Below are 15,827 nucleotides of genomic sequence, written 5' to 3' on the forward strand. Positions count from 1 at the left end.
AGACTTAAATGTAAGACCTGAAATTGTAAAACTCCTGGAAGAAAACAAAGAGAAAAATCTCCTTGACTTTAGTCTTGGCAATAATTTTTTAGATATGACACCAAAAGCAAGAAAAGCAAAAACAAATAAGTAGACTTTATCAAACTAAAAAGATTCTGCAAAGCAAAAGAAACAATCATCAAAATGGAAAAGCAACCTACAGAATGGGGGAACATATTTGCAAACTGTCAATCTGAAAACGGGTTAACATCCAAAATATATAAAGAACTCATACAACTCAATCGAAGAAAGGAAAAAAACCCATCAAATTAGAAAATGAGCACAGAATGTGTATAGACATTTTTCCAAAGAGGACTTACAAATAGCCAACAGGTACATGAAAAGATGCTCAACACCATAATCATCAGGGAAATGCAGATCAAACCACAATGACATATCAACTCACACCCGTTAGAATGGCTATTATCAAAAAGACAAGAGATAACTCCTGGTCAAGATGTGGAGAAAAGGGAAATCTTGTGCACTGCTGATGAGATTGCAAACTGCTACAGCCACTATGGAAAACAGTATGGAACTTCCTCAAAAAATTAAAAATAGAACTACCATATGATCCAGCAGACACACATCAGCGCATATCCAAAGGAAATCAAGCCAGGATCTCAAAGAGCTATCCACACTGCCATGTTCATTGCAACATTATTCACAATAGCCAACCTATGGAAACAGTCTAAATGTCCCTCTATGGAGAATGGATAAAGAAGATGTGGTATACATATAAAATGGAATATTCTTCAGCTATGAGAAAGAAGGACATCCTGTCATTTGCAACAACATGGATGGACTTTGAGGGCATTATGCTAAATGAAATCAGTCAGGCAAAGACAAATACAGTATGATCTCACTTATATGTGGAATCTAAAGAGGCTAAACTCATAGAAACAGAGAGTAGAATGGTGGTCGCCAGGGCATAGGCGAAGGAGGAAATGGGGAGATGTTGGTGAAAGGGAACAAACTTCCAGTTATAAGATAAGTAAGTTCTGAGGATCCAATATGCAGCATGGTGACTATAGTTAACAATAATATCGTATATATTTGAAAATTGCTAACAGAGCAAACTAAATGTTCTCAATACCAAAAAATATGTATATATAATTGCATCAGGTGATGGAGGTGTTAAGTAACCCTATCATGATAACCATTTTGGAATACAGACATGTATCAAATCATCACCTCGTACGCGTTAAACTCACGCAATGTTACATATCAAATTTCAATAAAGCTGGAGATGAAGGAGAAGTTGTTGCATCTCGCCCCTCCTACAGCCATTAACATGGCACCATGCCTAGTGGGCCTCTTTGCATTTGGAGGCAACATATTTCTCATTTAGGTGAGTTATTCTGACCCATTCGTGGAATGACCTGAAATGCTGCTAGTTTTGAGTGGGGCCCAGAAAAAGAGAAGGCTCTGCAACAGGTCCAGGCTGCTGTGACGGATGCTCTGCTGCTTGGACCATATGAGTGAGCAGATCCAGTGGTGCTTGATGTGTCAGTAGCAGATACAGACGCTGTTTGGAGCCTTTGGCAGGCCCCTATGGGTGAAGCACAGTGCAGGCCCTTAGGATCTCAGAGCAAAGCTCTGCCATCCTCTACAGATAACTACCCTCCTTTTGAGAAACACCTCTTGGTCTGCTACTGTGCCTTAGTAGAGACTGAACACAGAAGCATGGGCCAAGTTACCATGCAACCTGAGTTACCCATCATGAAATGGGTGTTATTTGATTCACACAAGCCATAAAGTTGGGCATGCACAGTAGCACTCTATCATCAAACAGAAGTGATATATACACAATTAGGCATGAGAAGGCCCTGGGGCCACAAGTTCCACGAAAAACTGGTCCAAGTGGCCATGGTTACGCCTATCTTCTATACTCCTGCTACAATACCTTCTTTCTCCCAGCCCACACCTATGGCTCACTGGGGAGTTCCCTACACTCAGTTCACACAAGAAAAGATGGCTCAGGCCTCGTCCATAGATGATTCTGCACCATAGGCAGACACCACCTGAAGGTGGAAAGCTGCAACACTACAGGCCCTTCTGCACTCACCCCTGAATACAGCAGTGAAGGAAAAGCTTCCCAGTGAGCAGAACTGACAAAAGTCACCTCGTCATTCCCTTTGCTTTGAAGTAGAAATGGTCAAATACGCAACTGTATACAGATTCACAGACTGCAGTCAGTGGTTTGCCTGGATGGGATGTGGAAGGAACATGATTGGGAAATTGATAACAAGGAAAATTGAGGAAGAGGTATGAAGATATACCTCTCTGAATGGGTAAATAATGTGAAGATATTTGTGTGCCATGTGAATGCTTACCAAAGGGTCACGTCAGCAGAGGAGAATTTTAATAATCAGGTGAGGAAACCTGTCAACCTCTTTCCCCAGTCACTCCCATAATCATAAAATGGACTTGTGAACAAAGTGGCCATGGTGGCAGGGGCAGAGGTTATGAGGGGGGTCAGCATCATGGACTTCCACTCACCAAGGCTGAGCTGGCTAGTACCAATTCTGAGTACCCAATCTGCCAGCAGCAGAGACCAAGACTGAGTCCCTGATATGGCACAATTCCCTGGGGTGTCACCAAGCTTCCTGGTGGCACGTTAATTCCATTGAACTGCTTTCATCATTGAATGGGAAGCATTTTGTCCTTACTAGAATAGACAATTACTCTTGATACACATATGCTTTCCCTGAAGACAATGCTTCTAACAAAACTACCATGTGTGCACTTACAGAATGCCCTATTCACCATCATGGTATTCCACACAGCATTGCTTCTGATCAAGGAACTAATTTCACAGCAAAAGAAGTGTGGCAATGAGCCAATGCTCATGGAATTCAAGGGGCTTATTACATTTTCCACCATCCAGAAGTAAGTGGCTTCAAAGAATGGTGGAATGGATTTTGAAGACTCGGTTATACCACCACCTGGGTCGCAATACCTTGCAGGGCTGGGGCAAGGTACTCCAGATGGCTTATATGCTCTGAATCAGGATCCAATATCTGCTGCTGTTTCTCCCATAGCTAGGATTCCTGGGTCCAGGAATTGAGCATTGGAAACGGGAATGGCAACACTACGACCACTAGTGAGCCACTAGCAAACTTTTTGCTTCCTGTTCCTACAACTTTGTGCTCTACTGGCCTAGAGGTCTTAGCTCCAGAATGGGGAATGCTTCCACCAGGAGACACAACAAGGATACCATTGAACTGGAAGCTGAGACTTGCATCTGGCCACTTTGGGCTCCTTGTGCCTCTGAACCAACAAGCAAAGAAGGGTGTTACAGTGCTGGGTGAGGTGATTGATCCTCATGACCAAGGGGAAATTGGACTACTGTTCCACAACGGAGGTCAGAAAGGGTATGTCTGGGAGACAGGAGAACACTGAGGGCATCTTTTAGTATTATCATGCCCTGTGATGAAGGTCAATGGAAAATTACAACAACCTAGTGCCAGCAGGACTACTAATGACCCAGACTCTACAGGAATGAAGATATGGGTCACCCTACCAGGCAAAAGACAGTAACCAGCTGAGATGCTCGCTGAAGGCAAAGGAAACACAGAGTGGATAGTGAAAAAAGGTAGTTACAATTAGTAACTATAACCAAGTGATCAGTTAAAGAAACAATGACTAGTATTTCCTGTTCATTTTGTTACAAATAATGAAAAGGTTATGTGTGTGTGTGTATAATATCTTTGTTTTCTTTCCTCTCCTTCCCTTATCATGTAGCATAAGATGCATTGACTTTATATCATAGTTTTAAGTACTGTTAATTTTACATCACAATATTTACAAAGAGAAGAATAAACATCTCTCAAGCACTTTACCGCCTTTCTGGGGAAGAAGTTAATGCATTTTCAGCTGTACGCAGCATAGCTGAATCATGTTAAGTGAAATGATAACCTTGTCATTATCATTATTTGGAGATTAAGTATAGATTAAGGAGATGCATATCAGTGCCAGATTGACAAGGGATGGGTAATTTTATATGTCAGCTTGATGGGGTCACAGTGTGCCCAGATGTTTGGCTAAACATTATTTTTGCATGTGTCTAGGAGGGAGTTTCTAGACAACATTAGTATTTGAATTGGTGGACCCAGCAAAGGAGACTGCCCTCCCCAATGGGGGTAGGCATCATCCAATCCATTGAGGACATGAATGGAACAAAAAGGGGAGGGAGGGAGAATTCACCCCTTTTTCTGCCTGATTGCAAGTGAAGGGACATCAGTCTTCCGCCCTCAGAATGGGATTTAGACCCCCAGCTGCCCTGTTCTCAGGAATTCAGACTCAAACTGAATTACACCACTGGCTTTCTTTGCTCTTCAGCTTAAAGATGGCAGATCATGGAGCTTCTCACTCCCCATAATTCCATGAGCCAACTCTTTATAAAATATTATATACCCTATTGGTTCATACATATCCCATTGGTTATGTTTCTCTGGAGAACCCTAATACATATGATATTTAAAGAATGGAATGAAGAAAACAAACATTGATGAGCTTAAAACAAAGGTCTTATTATAGCACGATTGGAGGTTGGTTGAACCAAGGGGACTCTTGCTGGTTCCCCAACATCAAAGGACCCCAAATAAGATGGCTCCATTTGTCCCAGTTTAGAGGAATTTTAAAAGCAGGAAGGCAAAGATCACAATGAGAACCCTGACCTGCAGTAGTCAGGCAGATTAATCAAGGTAAAGATGACAAAAGAGCCAAAGCTGTCTGGCTTGATGCCTCGCTGGGATCCAGAGCCTTCTACACAAGAGTGGGTCAAAGGGTCAGGGGTGGAGAGAGAAGTTTCCAGGACTCCTTTACACAGGAGCCCCATGCACTGTGGCACCAAAACCCATTGGTGAAGCCCTAACGTGGGCTACAGTGAGATTGAGAGAATACAGAAATGTAAGAGTTGATAAGATGAAGGTGAAAATTTGGATGAAATTGGAACATTTAAACAGGGTTTAAGTGAACAAGTTGCATCTCCCTTACCTGACTGTTTTATGGGAATGGAAATTGTCTGACTGTGGAACACTTTCCCTACTTGGTATTGTAACACGGAAGGCATGCAAATCCATCCTACAAGCAATATTAATTGGACATGCTCAGTGGAAACCAAACAGTGTACAATAGAAGTTGGAGTGAAGTGCAGACACACTCTCTGCACAAGAGCCCTGGGTGGAGCGGGCACTGGAGCTTCTGGCAAAAGCCCCTGAGCATCTCCCAGTGATGACTAATGGGACTTGGAAGTAGAGAGTTTCCATTTGAGGGGCAGTTACTAGCTTGCTATTGGACATTAATTGAAACTACCCTTATGACTAAAAGACGTAAAATAATCTTAAAACTGAAATACCCATGTTGTGTTCGACAAAATCAGAGAAACACACTGAAGGGGACAGTGCCCAACAGAGTTCCACTAAAAAGTGGAGACAGTTTATAGAGGAGCATGCTCCCAGGGAATTGCAGGAAGGATGCACGCATGAGCAGGGAGCCTGTCTTCCCCTCAGACTAACTTTGGAATGCATGAGGAGCTGCTGGATTGTTTCATCACTTGGACAATATCCTAAAAACAGTTGTCAACTGACCTAAGAGAAGCTGTCTGGATTATGGATGGCAGTTCCCAGGTGAGCAGACAACACCCAGTTTAGAACATCATCTTTCTGATCAAGTAAAAACAGATCAGCTCAATGAGCTGAACTGCATGCAGTTTTCCTAGCAGTAATGGAATAATTGAACAATGATAAAAGCCCTTAATGTTTGATTTTTACAAACTCATAGACGGTAGTCAACAGCCAGGCCATATGGTTAGGCAAAGGGCAAGGGAAACCTGGTCTATTAAAGGAATGCCCATATGGAGCACAGTCCTATGGAAATCACTATGGGAATTTCAGGGGTGTGTAAAGTAGGACATGTTGATGCCCATCACAAGAAGCCCCTCCTGGGTCGGGAAGAGACTGGAATCAACGAGCAGATAACCTGTTGTCCCCCTTGATATGGCTACCTGGATCCATGACATAACTAGACATTGAGGGGCTGCAGCAAAGCAGAGATGGGCTGAGTCTAGACATATTCCACTTGCATCCCCTGAAGAAAAATACCAAAAAGAACTGTTCTGTCTGCCAACCAGAGACCATAGAGGGCTATGTGGCAGATTGTTTGGTGGGAATGTCTTGAACATAGCTGGCAAATCAGACTGATGCTGGTGACCCAGGGGGGCTACAAATGGGTCTTGACAGGAGTAGATATTGACCCTGGATCAGGCTTTGCTTATCCAGTGGTAGATACAAATGCTCAGAGCGCTATAAAAGAACCAGAACAGAAGACAGTGCACCAATTTGCACTGCCCGAGTCACATTTCTTCAGGCCAAAGAACAAACTTTACAGCCCATAAAGTCCAACAATGGGCAGAGAGACATCCTCCTCAGGGGAATAGTGTGATAGAGAATTTGAATGCACAATTGGAATATTGGTTGTCTAAAATGGGGTGGTGAAGGATACAGAGGCACAAAAGGCTGGCTTACACATCTTCACAAGTGTGTGCTCACACTCAACATGAGTGGGGCTAAAGGAATGTCCCTACTAGAAAGTTTGCTCCCTTTTTCCTGGAAGATCTGGGGAGGAGGGGTAGAGGAAGATAATGGTATTGATGAGGATTATTTTAGGCTGGTTACTTTTAAAACTGCAGATGAGAAGGGGGCTGGTTACTTTTAATAAAAGCAGCTCTGAGGAGCTGAGTTTGCTTGCCCTTTGTTGGGAAACATTTACATTTGTAAGGGAAATCTCCATCTGTAAAGTTTCCTCCCTCTCTGTGCCAGGAAGAAGGGGGATGGTCTTATCTCTAGAAACTCTTAATCAATGCCAAAGGCAAGAACTTAAGTTGTTTAGTGTCCGGCAACCTCATGTAACTGACCTCCGCCCCAACATCCTTCTTTGTCTTTAGCTGAAGATAATATTTAAGTGGTGGCTTCTGCCATTTACTTAATCCGGTTTGATTCTTATCTAAAAGTTAGAGGACCACACAATAACCAGACCCCACCTGCCCTGATAGCATTTTAACAACTCTTTTTACATATTCTTTCCTTTGTCTTGTAAAGAGATAACTCACATACCTATGCCTTAAGTTTAGCCCTACCCTCAACTCATGTTTGCAGCAGCAGCAGCAGCAGTGGCAGCAGCAGCAGTGGCAGCGACAGCAGCTCTGATTGCCCATGGGTCCTGTCCCCATGCTATTCCACACTATTCTCTAAATAAAAGAGCACTACTGCCAGATCTTGAGAGTCCAAGAAATCTTTCGATTCCTCGGCTCACCGACCCAGCATTAGTATTGATGTGGATTAAGGCTGCCCCAGCTAGAGAAGCCCAAGGTGACCTGGCCTACATGCCAAACTATACGACCCAGTGAACTTTTTTTATGGTATGAATTAGGACCGCCCCAGGGAGAGAAGCCCAGGGCATCCTCACCTACATGCCGATCTATATGGCCAGATTCGTATCTAAAGTTATATGACCGCACAATAACCAGACCCCATCTGCACTGAAATCATTTAATGACTTTTTACATCATCTTTTCTTTTCTCCAGTAAAAATAAGTCACGTACCCATGCCTTATAAAATTAGCCCTAACCCTCAACTTGGGGCAGCAGCAGGAGCCCTGACTGCCCATGGGTCCTGTCCCCACGCACCAGCTCTGCCTGCCCATGGGTCCTGTACCCATGCCAGCAGGGGCAGCAGCAGCTGCTCTGCCTGCCCATGGGCCCTGTCTCCATGCCAGCGGGGGCAGCAGAAGTGGCAGCAGCAGGAGCTCTGAGTGCCCGTGGGTCCTGTCCCCATGCACCAGCTCTGCCTGCCCATGGGTCCTGTCCCCATGCCAGTGGGGGCAGCAGAAGCGGCAGCAGCAGGAGCTCTGCCTGCCCGTGGGTCCTGTCCCCATGCACCAGATCTGCCTGCCCATGGGTCCTGTCCCCATGCCAGCGGGGCCAACAGAAGCGGCAGCAGAAGCTCTGACTGCCCATGGGTCCTGTCCCCATGCTATTCTATACTATTCTCTAAATAAAAGAGCACTACTGCCAGATCTTAAGAGTCTAAGAAATCTTTCTTTTGACTCCTCGGCTCACCGACCCCGCATCAAGTATGACTCCACAATTCTTCCAAAATGTGGAGGAAGATGGTATGACTATATCCACCTCGACTCTCTTCCTTCCTGCCTGATGCAGTGGTCTCAGGTCAGGGATGCCCACAAGTGCCAGAACAGGAATGATTCCTGAGCAAGAAACTGTAACTGTATTTTTAACCCCTATGTCAGAATTCCTAAGGGCCGGAAGGGGTAGAGAGTGCCTTCACCCCATCTGGCAAATCGGGGCTGACAGTGAATGCAGCTATATTGCCTGGTGGTCAGTTAGCCCACTGGCTCTGTACCTATGTGACCCCTCTATGAATGGGAGCGCACTGAGGAGGAGGGACTGCTACACTAGTATTGCTGCCTGCGTCTAGACCAGCACAGCAGGCAAACCTAATGTCCCTTCCAAAGGTGGAAAAGTTAGGTATAAACGGAGAGAAGGAAAAATAGCAGCTGAAGGTAAAGCAAGAATAAATGGGATGTGTAATGAGAGAAACACAGTATTACATTAACACCTCAAAAGAGGCATGAGCAACACATGATATTGTCTCTTAGCTCAATTTTCCAGATGTCTGAGAAGGTGTAGACATATATTGCTGAGACTATTTCTGCTTCTGGAACCTGACAAGATCAAATGGAAGCCTGCAAACCTGAGTGACCTCACCCTGGGAGACATTCTCACACAAGAGGATGATGGACTGGACTAATTGTTCATGACTGAATGGGCACCAGTAATCTGCCAGCACCTTCTAAGTGTTATGCTCCTTTTGCTGTAAGGGATCTGTGGTCAAAGACCAGAGAGTAGCCTGTAGTATAATAAAAAATATTTAGTCTTTGTCCCTGGTTCCCGGCAAAGAGCTCCTAAAACCCATGGAATCTCCTGAGTGATGAGTGAGTGTCATATGCTAATGAGATGTCTGTGGAGTCCCAGATAGCTTCAGGATGGGGGCTGGTCACTAGAAAGACCCCCGTGATGAGGGCTGAGCACTAGCAGTGCTGTGGGCTTCTTAAAAAATACTCAGGCCTCTCCCCAGACCCACCATCTCAGAATATTAGGCACAAGACCAAGGAATCGCTTAATTAACAAGCCCTATAGGTAAGGGTGATGCCCAGCTATGAGGGAATCCTGATCTGCATTCCTTTTTTTTTGGTGAGGAAGATTGTTCCTGAGCTAATGTCTCCGCCAATCTGCCAATCTTCCTCTATTTTATATGTGGGATACTCCCACAGCATGGTTTGATGAGCAGGCTGTAGGTCCAGGTCTGGGATCCAAACCCACCAATGACAGGCCACTGAAGCAGACCATGCAAATGTAACCACTGTGACACTGGACCAGCCCCTCTGGTCTACATTCTTGCCACTAAATGTGTGACCTGAATACCACATCAGTACCAACCTTGTTATAAATACAGACTTTCATGCTCTAGTCAAGATTCTCTGAATCTTACTGAGATGTCCAGGGGATTCCTGTGCACAGGAAAGTTTGGGACTCTCTGGTCTCCATGCCTTCTAGACATGGAACCAGAAGTGTGTAATCTACCCTGGGTATGTAGTCTGATCAGATCCCTTAGCACCGTGGGGTCCAGGGTTCAGTCCTTGTTCCTTTCTCTTCCATACCCATCACTCCCTTGGTGACCTCATCTGTTCTTAAGACTTTAAATATCATTTATATGGAGTCACCTCCCAAATCTACTTCTCCAGCCCAGACACATCTCCTAATCTCCAGACTCATCTGTCCAACTGCCAATCTGTTATCTCACTTGCATTTCTAATAGACATCTGAGCTCCAATATTTCTTAATGTGAATGCCTGTAAACATGCTCCTTCCAGAATCTTCCCCATCTCTCCTGACAGCAACTCCATCTTTATACTCGCACAATCCAAAATGTGGGGTGTCCTCCTTGTCTCCTCTTTCTCATTCCCAGAGTAATCTATTAGGAAATGTTACAAAGTCCATCTTCAGAATGCATCCAAAATTCAATCACTTCCCACTCATTCCACAGCTCACACCAGTGGAAGCCATAGCCTACTCCAGCCTGGAACCCTGCCCTGATCACTGAGCTTCTCTAGGGCCTCCCTCGCCCTTTGCCTGAGTTCTGCTCTCAGCACAGCAGCCACAGTGATCCTTTTAAAGGAGAAGTCATACCATGTCCCTCTCCAGCTCTAAACTGTCGTGTAACTCCCCATCTCCCTCAGAGCAAAGGTCAGAACCCATCTAACATCCTCCAGGCATACTTGGTCTGGCCACACCTCTATCTCATCTCAATTGCTCTCTGCTCCAACCACACCAGCCTCCTCACTCTTCCCAGAAAACACAGACACACTCCTGCCCTACATGCATTTGCAATGGGGTTCCCCTGTCTGGACAGAACTTCCCCCAGACATCTTCGTGGATAATTCCTCATGTCCTTCACATCTTTCCTCAAAGCCACCTTCCCAGTGAGGCTCCCACTGACCACCCCAGTTAAAACAGCCATCTTCCCTGTCCCCACCCCCACCCTCTGGATGGCCTTCCACACTGCAATTTTTCCGGAGCACTTACCACCTTCTAACATAAACACTGTCCTTATATCCTGTGCTTATAGTGTATAGCCTGTCTCTTCCCACTACAAGATATGCTCTACAAGGCCAGGAATTTTTCTGTTTTTAGTTCAATGATGTTACCCAGATACAAAAATAGTATGTCAGACATCCCGCATACAACCAGTATCAGTTGAATGACTGTTCAGGGTAAAGTATCTCCCTTTTCTAGACACAGCATCTTTAATAATGTAAGCTGAGGCCACATGTTGTTTTGTGGCAGCTACAGCACAATGTCCACTCACCCTGACATCAACGCCACGTGTACTTTCCTCACAGGCGCTACTCTCCCCGCTCCTCCCTCCATCTCTCCCTCCCACAACAACCCTCCTGCATACCCCAGCACACAATTACATTTCTCTCTTCAGTAAACAATGATCCTTGACTTATGAGTCCTATTGTACAGCCAAGTATAAGTCTAAACTCTGCTTTATACATCGTGAGTTCAGACTGGAGCCAGCACCGGGAGAACCAGCGCTAAGGGCGGGGAGGGAGAGCAGGCCGCAGAGTAGAATTCCAACAGGAACTTGCCTAGGATGGGAAATTACGGGGTCCCTCCTCTCTAATTCCAGATTCTGGCTCCTTTGAGAAGTTGGGGACAGGTGGGAATGACAATCAAGCCCTAGAAAGAGGACAGAGCTGGACGACTTGAAAACTCATCTCTGGACAGCACAGATGTCTGTGTGCAGGGCCGCCTGGCCTTGTGGGGACAGTGACAGACCAAATGACTCCTGCTGCTGTCAGAGATGGGGGACACCCAGAGGAGATCACAAGAACCTATACAGAAGAACAAGAACAGGCACAATCCACTACAGAAACAAAGGAACAACAAGTGAACACCCAAATGTGGGCTGAGGGCCAGACCGAGGCCTGAGCCTAGGCTGACCTGGCCACATGAAGCCCCCTCTGCACGCGTGCCTGGAGACATAAGGCCCAGGTGATGTCCGAATCCCTGTGATCATAGATCCCGGTGGGACAAGATCCTGAAAGGACCAGGACAAAGAAGCAGAGAAGATGTCCCCACCAAGGAGTCACCATGTCAAAGGCCACAATGCACTGAACATCAAATAGGCACAGGCCCCAGTCTTACGCTCAGTTCCTCACAGCCTTATCCTGTCCCTACCTGCAACAGACTCACCACAGCAAAGAGGCAGATTCTGGAAGGTTCTCAGAGCCTCCATTTATTTCCTCTCAAATTTTAGGAATCTTCTCCTTCAATTAACCCATCAATACCTCACGGGAAGAATCTGAAAAAACAAGTTCATATCCAGATGTTTATTCTCAATAAGGAAGGAGGAAGCTGCAGCTCAGGGCAACACGAACTGAAGACAGGGATGGAGCCAGCCCCACCTCTGCTGAGACAGGAAAATCAATCAGGGGACAGAACACAGGGCAGTGTGTGAGGGGGTCATGGAGGAGACTAGTCTCCCTATCTCCTCATATTATGCTAATAGGAATACAGACACCCTCAGATGCCCTTTGTAGAAACAGAAGTCAGAGATTCCTGAAGTCACAATGGGGGTGGGACAGGAACAAATCTTGCATCACTCTGACCCCCACAGGCAGCTGTTTCACGTTATAGAAGAAAATAATTATAAAGTCAATCACTATAATTAGTGACATTCTGAACAGCCCACCACATGCTCAGAATGTCCCAATAAAAGAATCTCCAAAACTTAGTCCAGGCCCCTCTGTCCCAACATCTCCCCATTCAGGCCTCCAGAGTGTCACCTGCCTTGAGAGACACATCAGAGCCCTGGGCACTGTCACTTCCTGGAGTAGAACAAAACAGAACATATTCAGAGCACAGAGGAGATGAGATTAAAGGAGGAACTCTGGGGTGGGTGAGCTCCCCCATGGGCTCCCGTCTCACTATCAAAGGGTCTCAGGCAACACACTCACTCCATCCTGACTTGCAGCCTGAGCATAGCCCCTTCCTTTCTCACCTATAGGAAGAAAACATCCTGTGAGAAACCAGGGAGGAAGCAGGGTCATGAGGTCCTAAAGGAACCCCCTAGTCCTGGAGCCCAGAGAAGTTTCCATAACTGTGATTACAGACCCAGGGCAGGATCAGGAAACATAACGACAGCACATGTGTGGGGACTGGACCAACCACCCTCGTGACCTGTGACTTGTGACTTCCCCTCACCATTTCCTCTGTCCTCTGACTGTTGGGATTCAGGTCCCCATCACCAGATTCATCAAGGTGATAAATTTGTCCTTCATTCTCACAGTGCTTTACTAAAGAGTAAGTGTTAGCAAACAGGGTCCCAGACTAGGAAAGCACATGTGCCTGTGGATGGGACTTTCCATTAACCAGGCAGGACAAACTTCTAGTGGGACAAGAAATCTCAGACCACACCCCTTCCCCACCTGAGTGCTTCTTCCTTCGGATCACAACTCCAGTCACTACAGCTCCAAGGAGAACCAGGCCAACAATGATGCCCACAGTGAGAATGGTGGACTCAGGAGGTGGCCCTGGTAAGGGAAGGGAAGGTGAGGGCCCTGACCCGCTGCCCTCAGCCCTGACCCTGCTGAAGGTCTCCAGAAGGGCTCCTGATTTCCCTGAGAAGAGGCTCTGAGCCCACGGCTCCCTCCTTACCCCATCTCAGGGTGATGGGCTCAGCCAGCCCTTCATGCTGCACACGGCATGTGTATCTCTGCTCCTCTCCAGAAGGCACCACCACAGCCGCCCACTTCTGGAAGGTCCTGTCCCCGGAAGGCCTGGTCTCCACAAGCTCTATGTCCTGGGTCACGTCCTCCCCATCCCGCAGCCAGGACAGGGTGATCTCCGCAGGGTAGAAGCCCAGGGCCCAGCACCTCAGGGTGACCTCATGGTCAGATATGGGGTGGTGGGTCACATGTGTCTTTGGGGGATCTAAGGAGAAGGATCAGAAAATTCAGGAACTTTGCATCCGTTTGGGCCTCTGAAGCAGCGCTCGTGTGACCATCCTGAGAATGGACAAGACAGCTGGTACACGGGAAGAGAACACAAAACCCAGACACCAGCCTGGACACAGGAACCTGAAATAAGCTCCAGTCCTTGGAAATTTCTGGAATAAGAGTGAGTCAGCCCAGGGTAGGAGGCAGGTCTCTGAAGAGGAGTAAAGGGATTTCTGGTCCTGAGCTGGGTGAAGGTGAAATGACTCAGAAAACCTGATCACACCTCAAACACGGTTAGGGTGTGGGGCCTGGAACAAGGCCTGAGAGAGAAAGTCCCAGAGCTGCTGCCAGAGTCAAAGGGAACCGCTTGTCAGTTATTTCAGAGATAGCTTCTCCCTCCATCCCTGGAGAGACTGGACCCCTTAACGTCCCTGAGAGAAAAGCAAGCCCTCTGGGGAGTCACTCTTTGGCACTGGGTCTGAAGACCCCGGCGGACTCAGTCTCCCGACCCATAGGCTGTGCACATTCAGGTGTGGATCCCATTTCCCTCCTCTCTCTGTGGGATGGCAGCCCCAGCCCAAGGGGAGATCAGGAGGCCACGCAGCCCCTCGTACCCGCACGCTGCAGCGCCTCCTTCCCGATCTCCAGGTATCTTAGGAGCGACTCCAGGCACTCCCCCTGCGCGTAGTTCCTGAAGCGCGCCGCCTCACCGGCCGCCTCCCACTTGCGCCTGGTGATCTGAGCCACCGCGTCCGCCGCGGTCCAGGAGCGCAGGTCCTCGTTCAGGGCGATGTAATCGGCGCCATCGTAGCCTTCCTGCCAGTACCCGCGGAGGAGGTGCCCCTCCGGCCCCACGTCGCAGCCATACATCCTTTGAAGGGTGTGAGACCCTGACCCCGCCCCGAGGTCAGCCTTGGCCACGCCCCTCCCCGTCCCCCCGCCGAGATTAAACATAAACTGAAAATGAAACCGCGGAAAAGTCCCCGCCGGGTCTTGCCGGGGCGGGGGTCCAGGCGGGTCCCGCAGCCTCGGGGTGAATCTCGGACCCGGAGACTCAGGGAGACCCCGGCCCGTCCGTGGGGATAGGGGGTCGCGACCTGGACCCGGGCCCGCGTCGCTCACCGGCCTCGCTCTGGTTGTAGTAGCCGCGCAGGTTGTTCAGGCTCACTCGGAAAGTCTGTGCGGCTTCCTTTGCGATCCGTGTCTGCTCTTCCCAATACTCCGGCCCCTCCTGCTTCGCCCACAGCGCTCGCGGCTCCGCCCTCGGACTCGCGGCGTCGCTGTCGAACCCCACGAACTGCGTGTCGTCCACGTAGCCGACGGCGATGAAGCGGGGCTCCCCGCGGCCGGGCCGGGACACGGCGGTGTAGAAATACCTCATGGAGTGGGAGCCTGGGGGCGGGGAGGGGCTGAGACCCGGCCGACCCTCCTCCCGGCGCGGGTCACGGGTCCGAGGGTGATGGGGTCGTGAGACGGAAAAGCGGTGGACGGAGAAGCGCGGGGACTTGGGGCGGGAAGGGGGCGGGACAAGAGAAGGGAGGGGTCAGGATAGCTGAGGCCCAGGTCAGGGGGGTCTGGGCCTGGGTCTGCGGAGACGCGCCTTCCCCGGGGGTCCTGTGTCCCCGCCGCGTGGTCCCCTCGCTCCGCCCCCCGCAGAGGCCGTTTCCTCCTTACCCGGGACTCACCTGCCCACATCTCTGTCAGGCTCAGGGCCCCCGAGAGCAGCAGGAGGAGGGTTCCGGGTGCCATGACCCTTATTCTTAGGATCTGAGGAGAATCTGAGCCCCGGAGAGTGGTGGAGACTTTATAACCAGGAACAGCAGACACGCTGATGGGCTTCCCTAGAAAACGGACACGCAATGGGAGTGAGAACTGGGGCCGCGTCAGGAGTCTCCAGGCAGGAGGAGCTGACACAGGCTGAGGGAGAAGCGACGCTCAGGGAAACGGGGCGGGGGGGGGGGGGGACTCCCCAGCACTGAGCTTCCCCTCCCCAGACTCCGCCCTTGGACCTGGGACCCTGAGAGCCACGTCCAGGGACCTGGGACTTTGCCCTGATCCCTCTCCTCCTGCACCGAGAGCTCTTTGTCACACCGTCTCTCTGAGTCCTGGCCCAGGGGCTGTCTGAGGAAACCAGGGAGAGACCCCCAGGCTGGGCTCAGCCCCTTTTCCTCCTCTTACTGGAATCCTTCTCCCTGAAATGGAC

The 15,827-nt window shown here is 48.6% G+C and overlaps 1 protein-coding gene across 9 annotated transcripts in view; it reads right to left on the reverse strand.

Annotated features, from left to right (window-relative positions):
- Positions 1-15,509, reverse strand: part of LOC100053764 (HLA class I histocompatibility antigen, B alpha chain-like) — a 41,777-nt gene extending 26,268 nt beyond the window's left edge. For 5 of the 9 annotated variants that reach the window (XR_011429963.1, XR_011429962.1, XR_011429959.1 and 2 more), the window contains exons 1-5: positions 15,310-15,493; positions 14,747-15,016; positions 14,239-14,514; positions 13,344-13,619; positions 11,880-11,988 (exon numbers count right to left, since the gene is read on the reverse strand). Coding sequence is in view for 2 of the 9 variants with exons in the window: in XM_070245236.1 (XP_070101337.1) it covers positions 12,236-12,307; positions 12,477-12,514; positions 13,115-13,219; positions 13,344-13,619; positions 14,239-14,514; positions 14,747-15,016; positions 15,310-15,373 (1,101 nt within the window). In the remaining 7 variants the exon portion in view is untranslated. The other 4 variants (XM_070245237.1, XM_070245236.1, XR_011429958.1 and 1 more) reach the window with 4 other exon arrangements.
- Positions 15,510-15,827: the final 318 nt, after the last annotated feature.

Source organism: Equus caballus, chromosome 20, assembly GCF_041296265.1.
Source record: "Equus caballus isolate H_3958 breed thoroughbred chromosome 20, TB-T2T, whole genome shotgun sequence".
Lineage (NCBI taxonomy): Eukaryota > Metazoa > Chordata > Mammalia > Perissodactyla > Equidae > Equus > Equus caballus.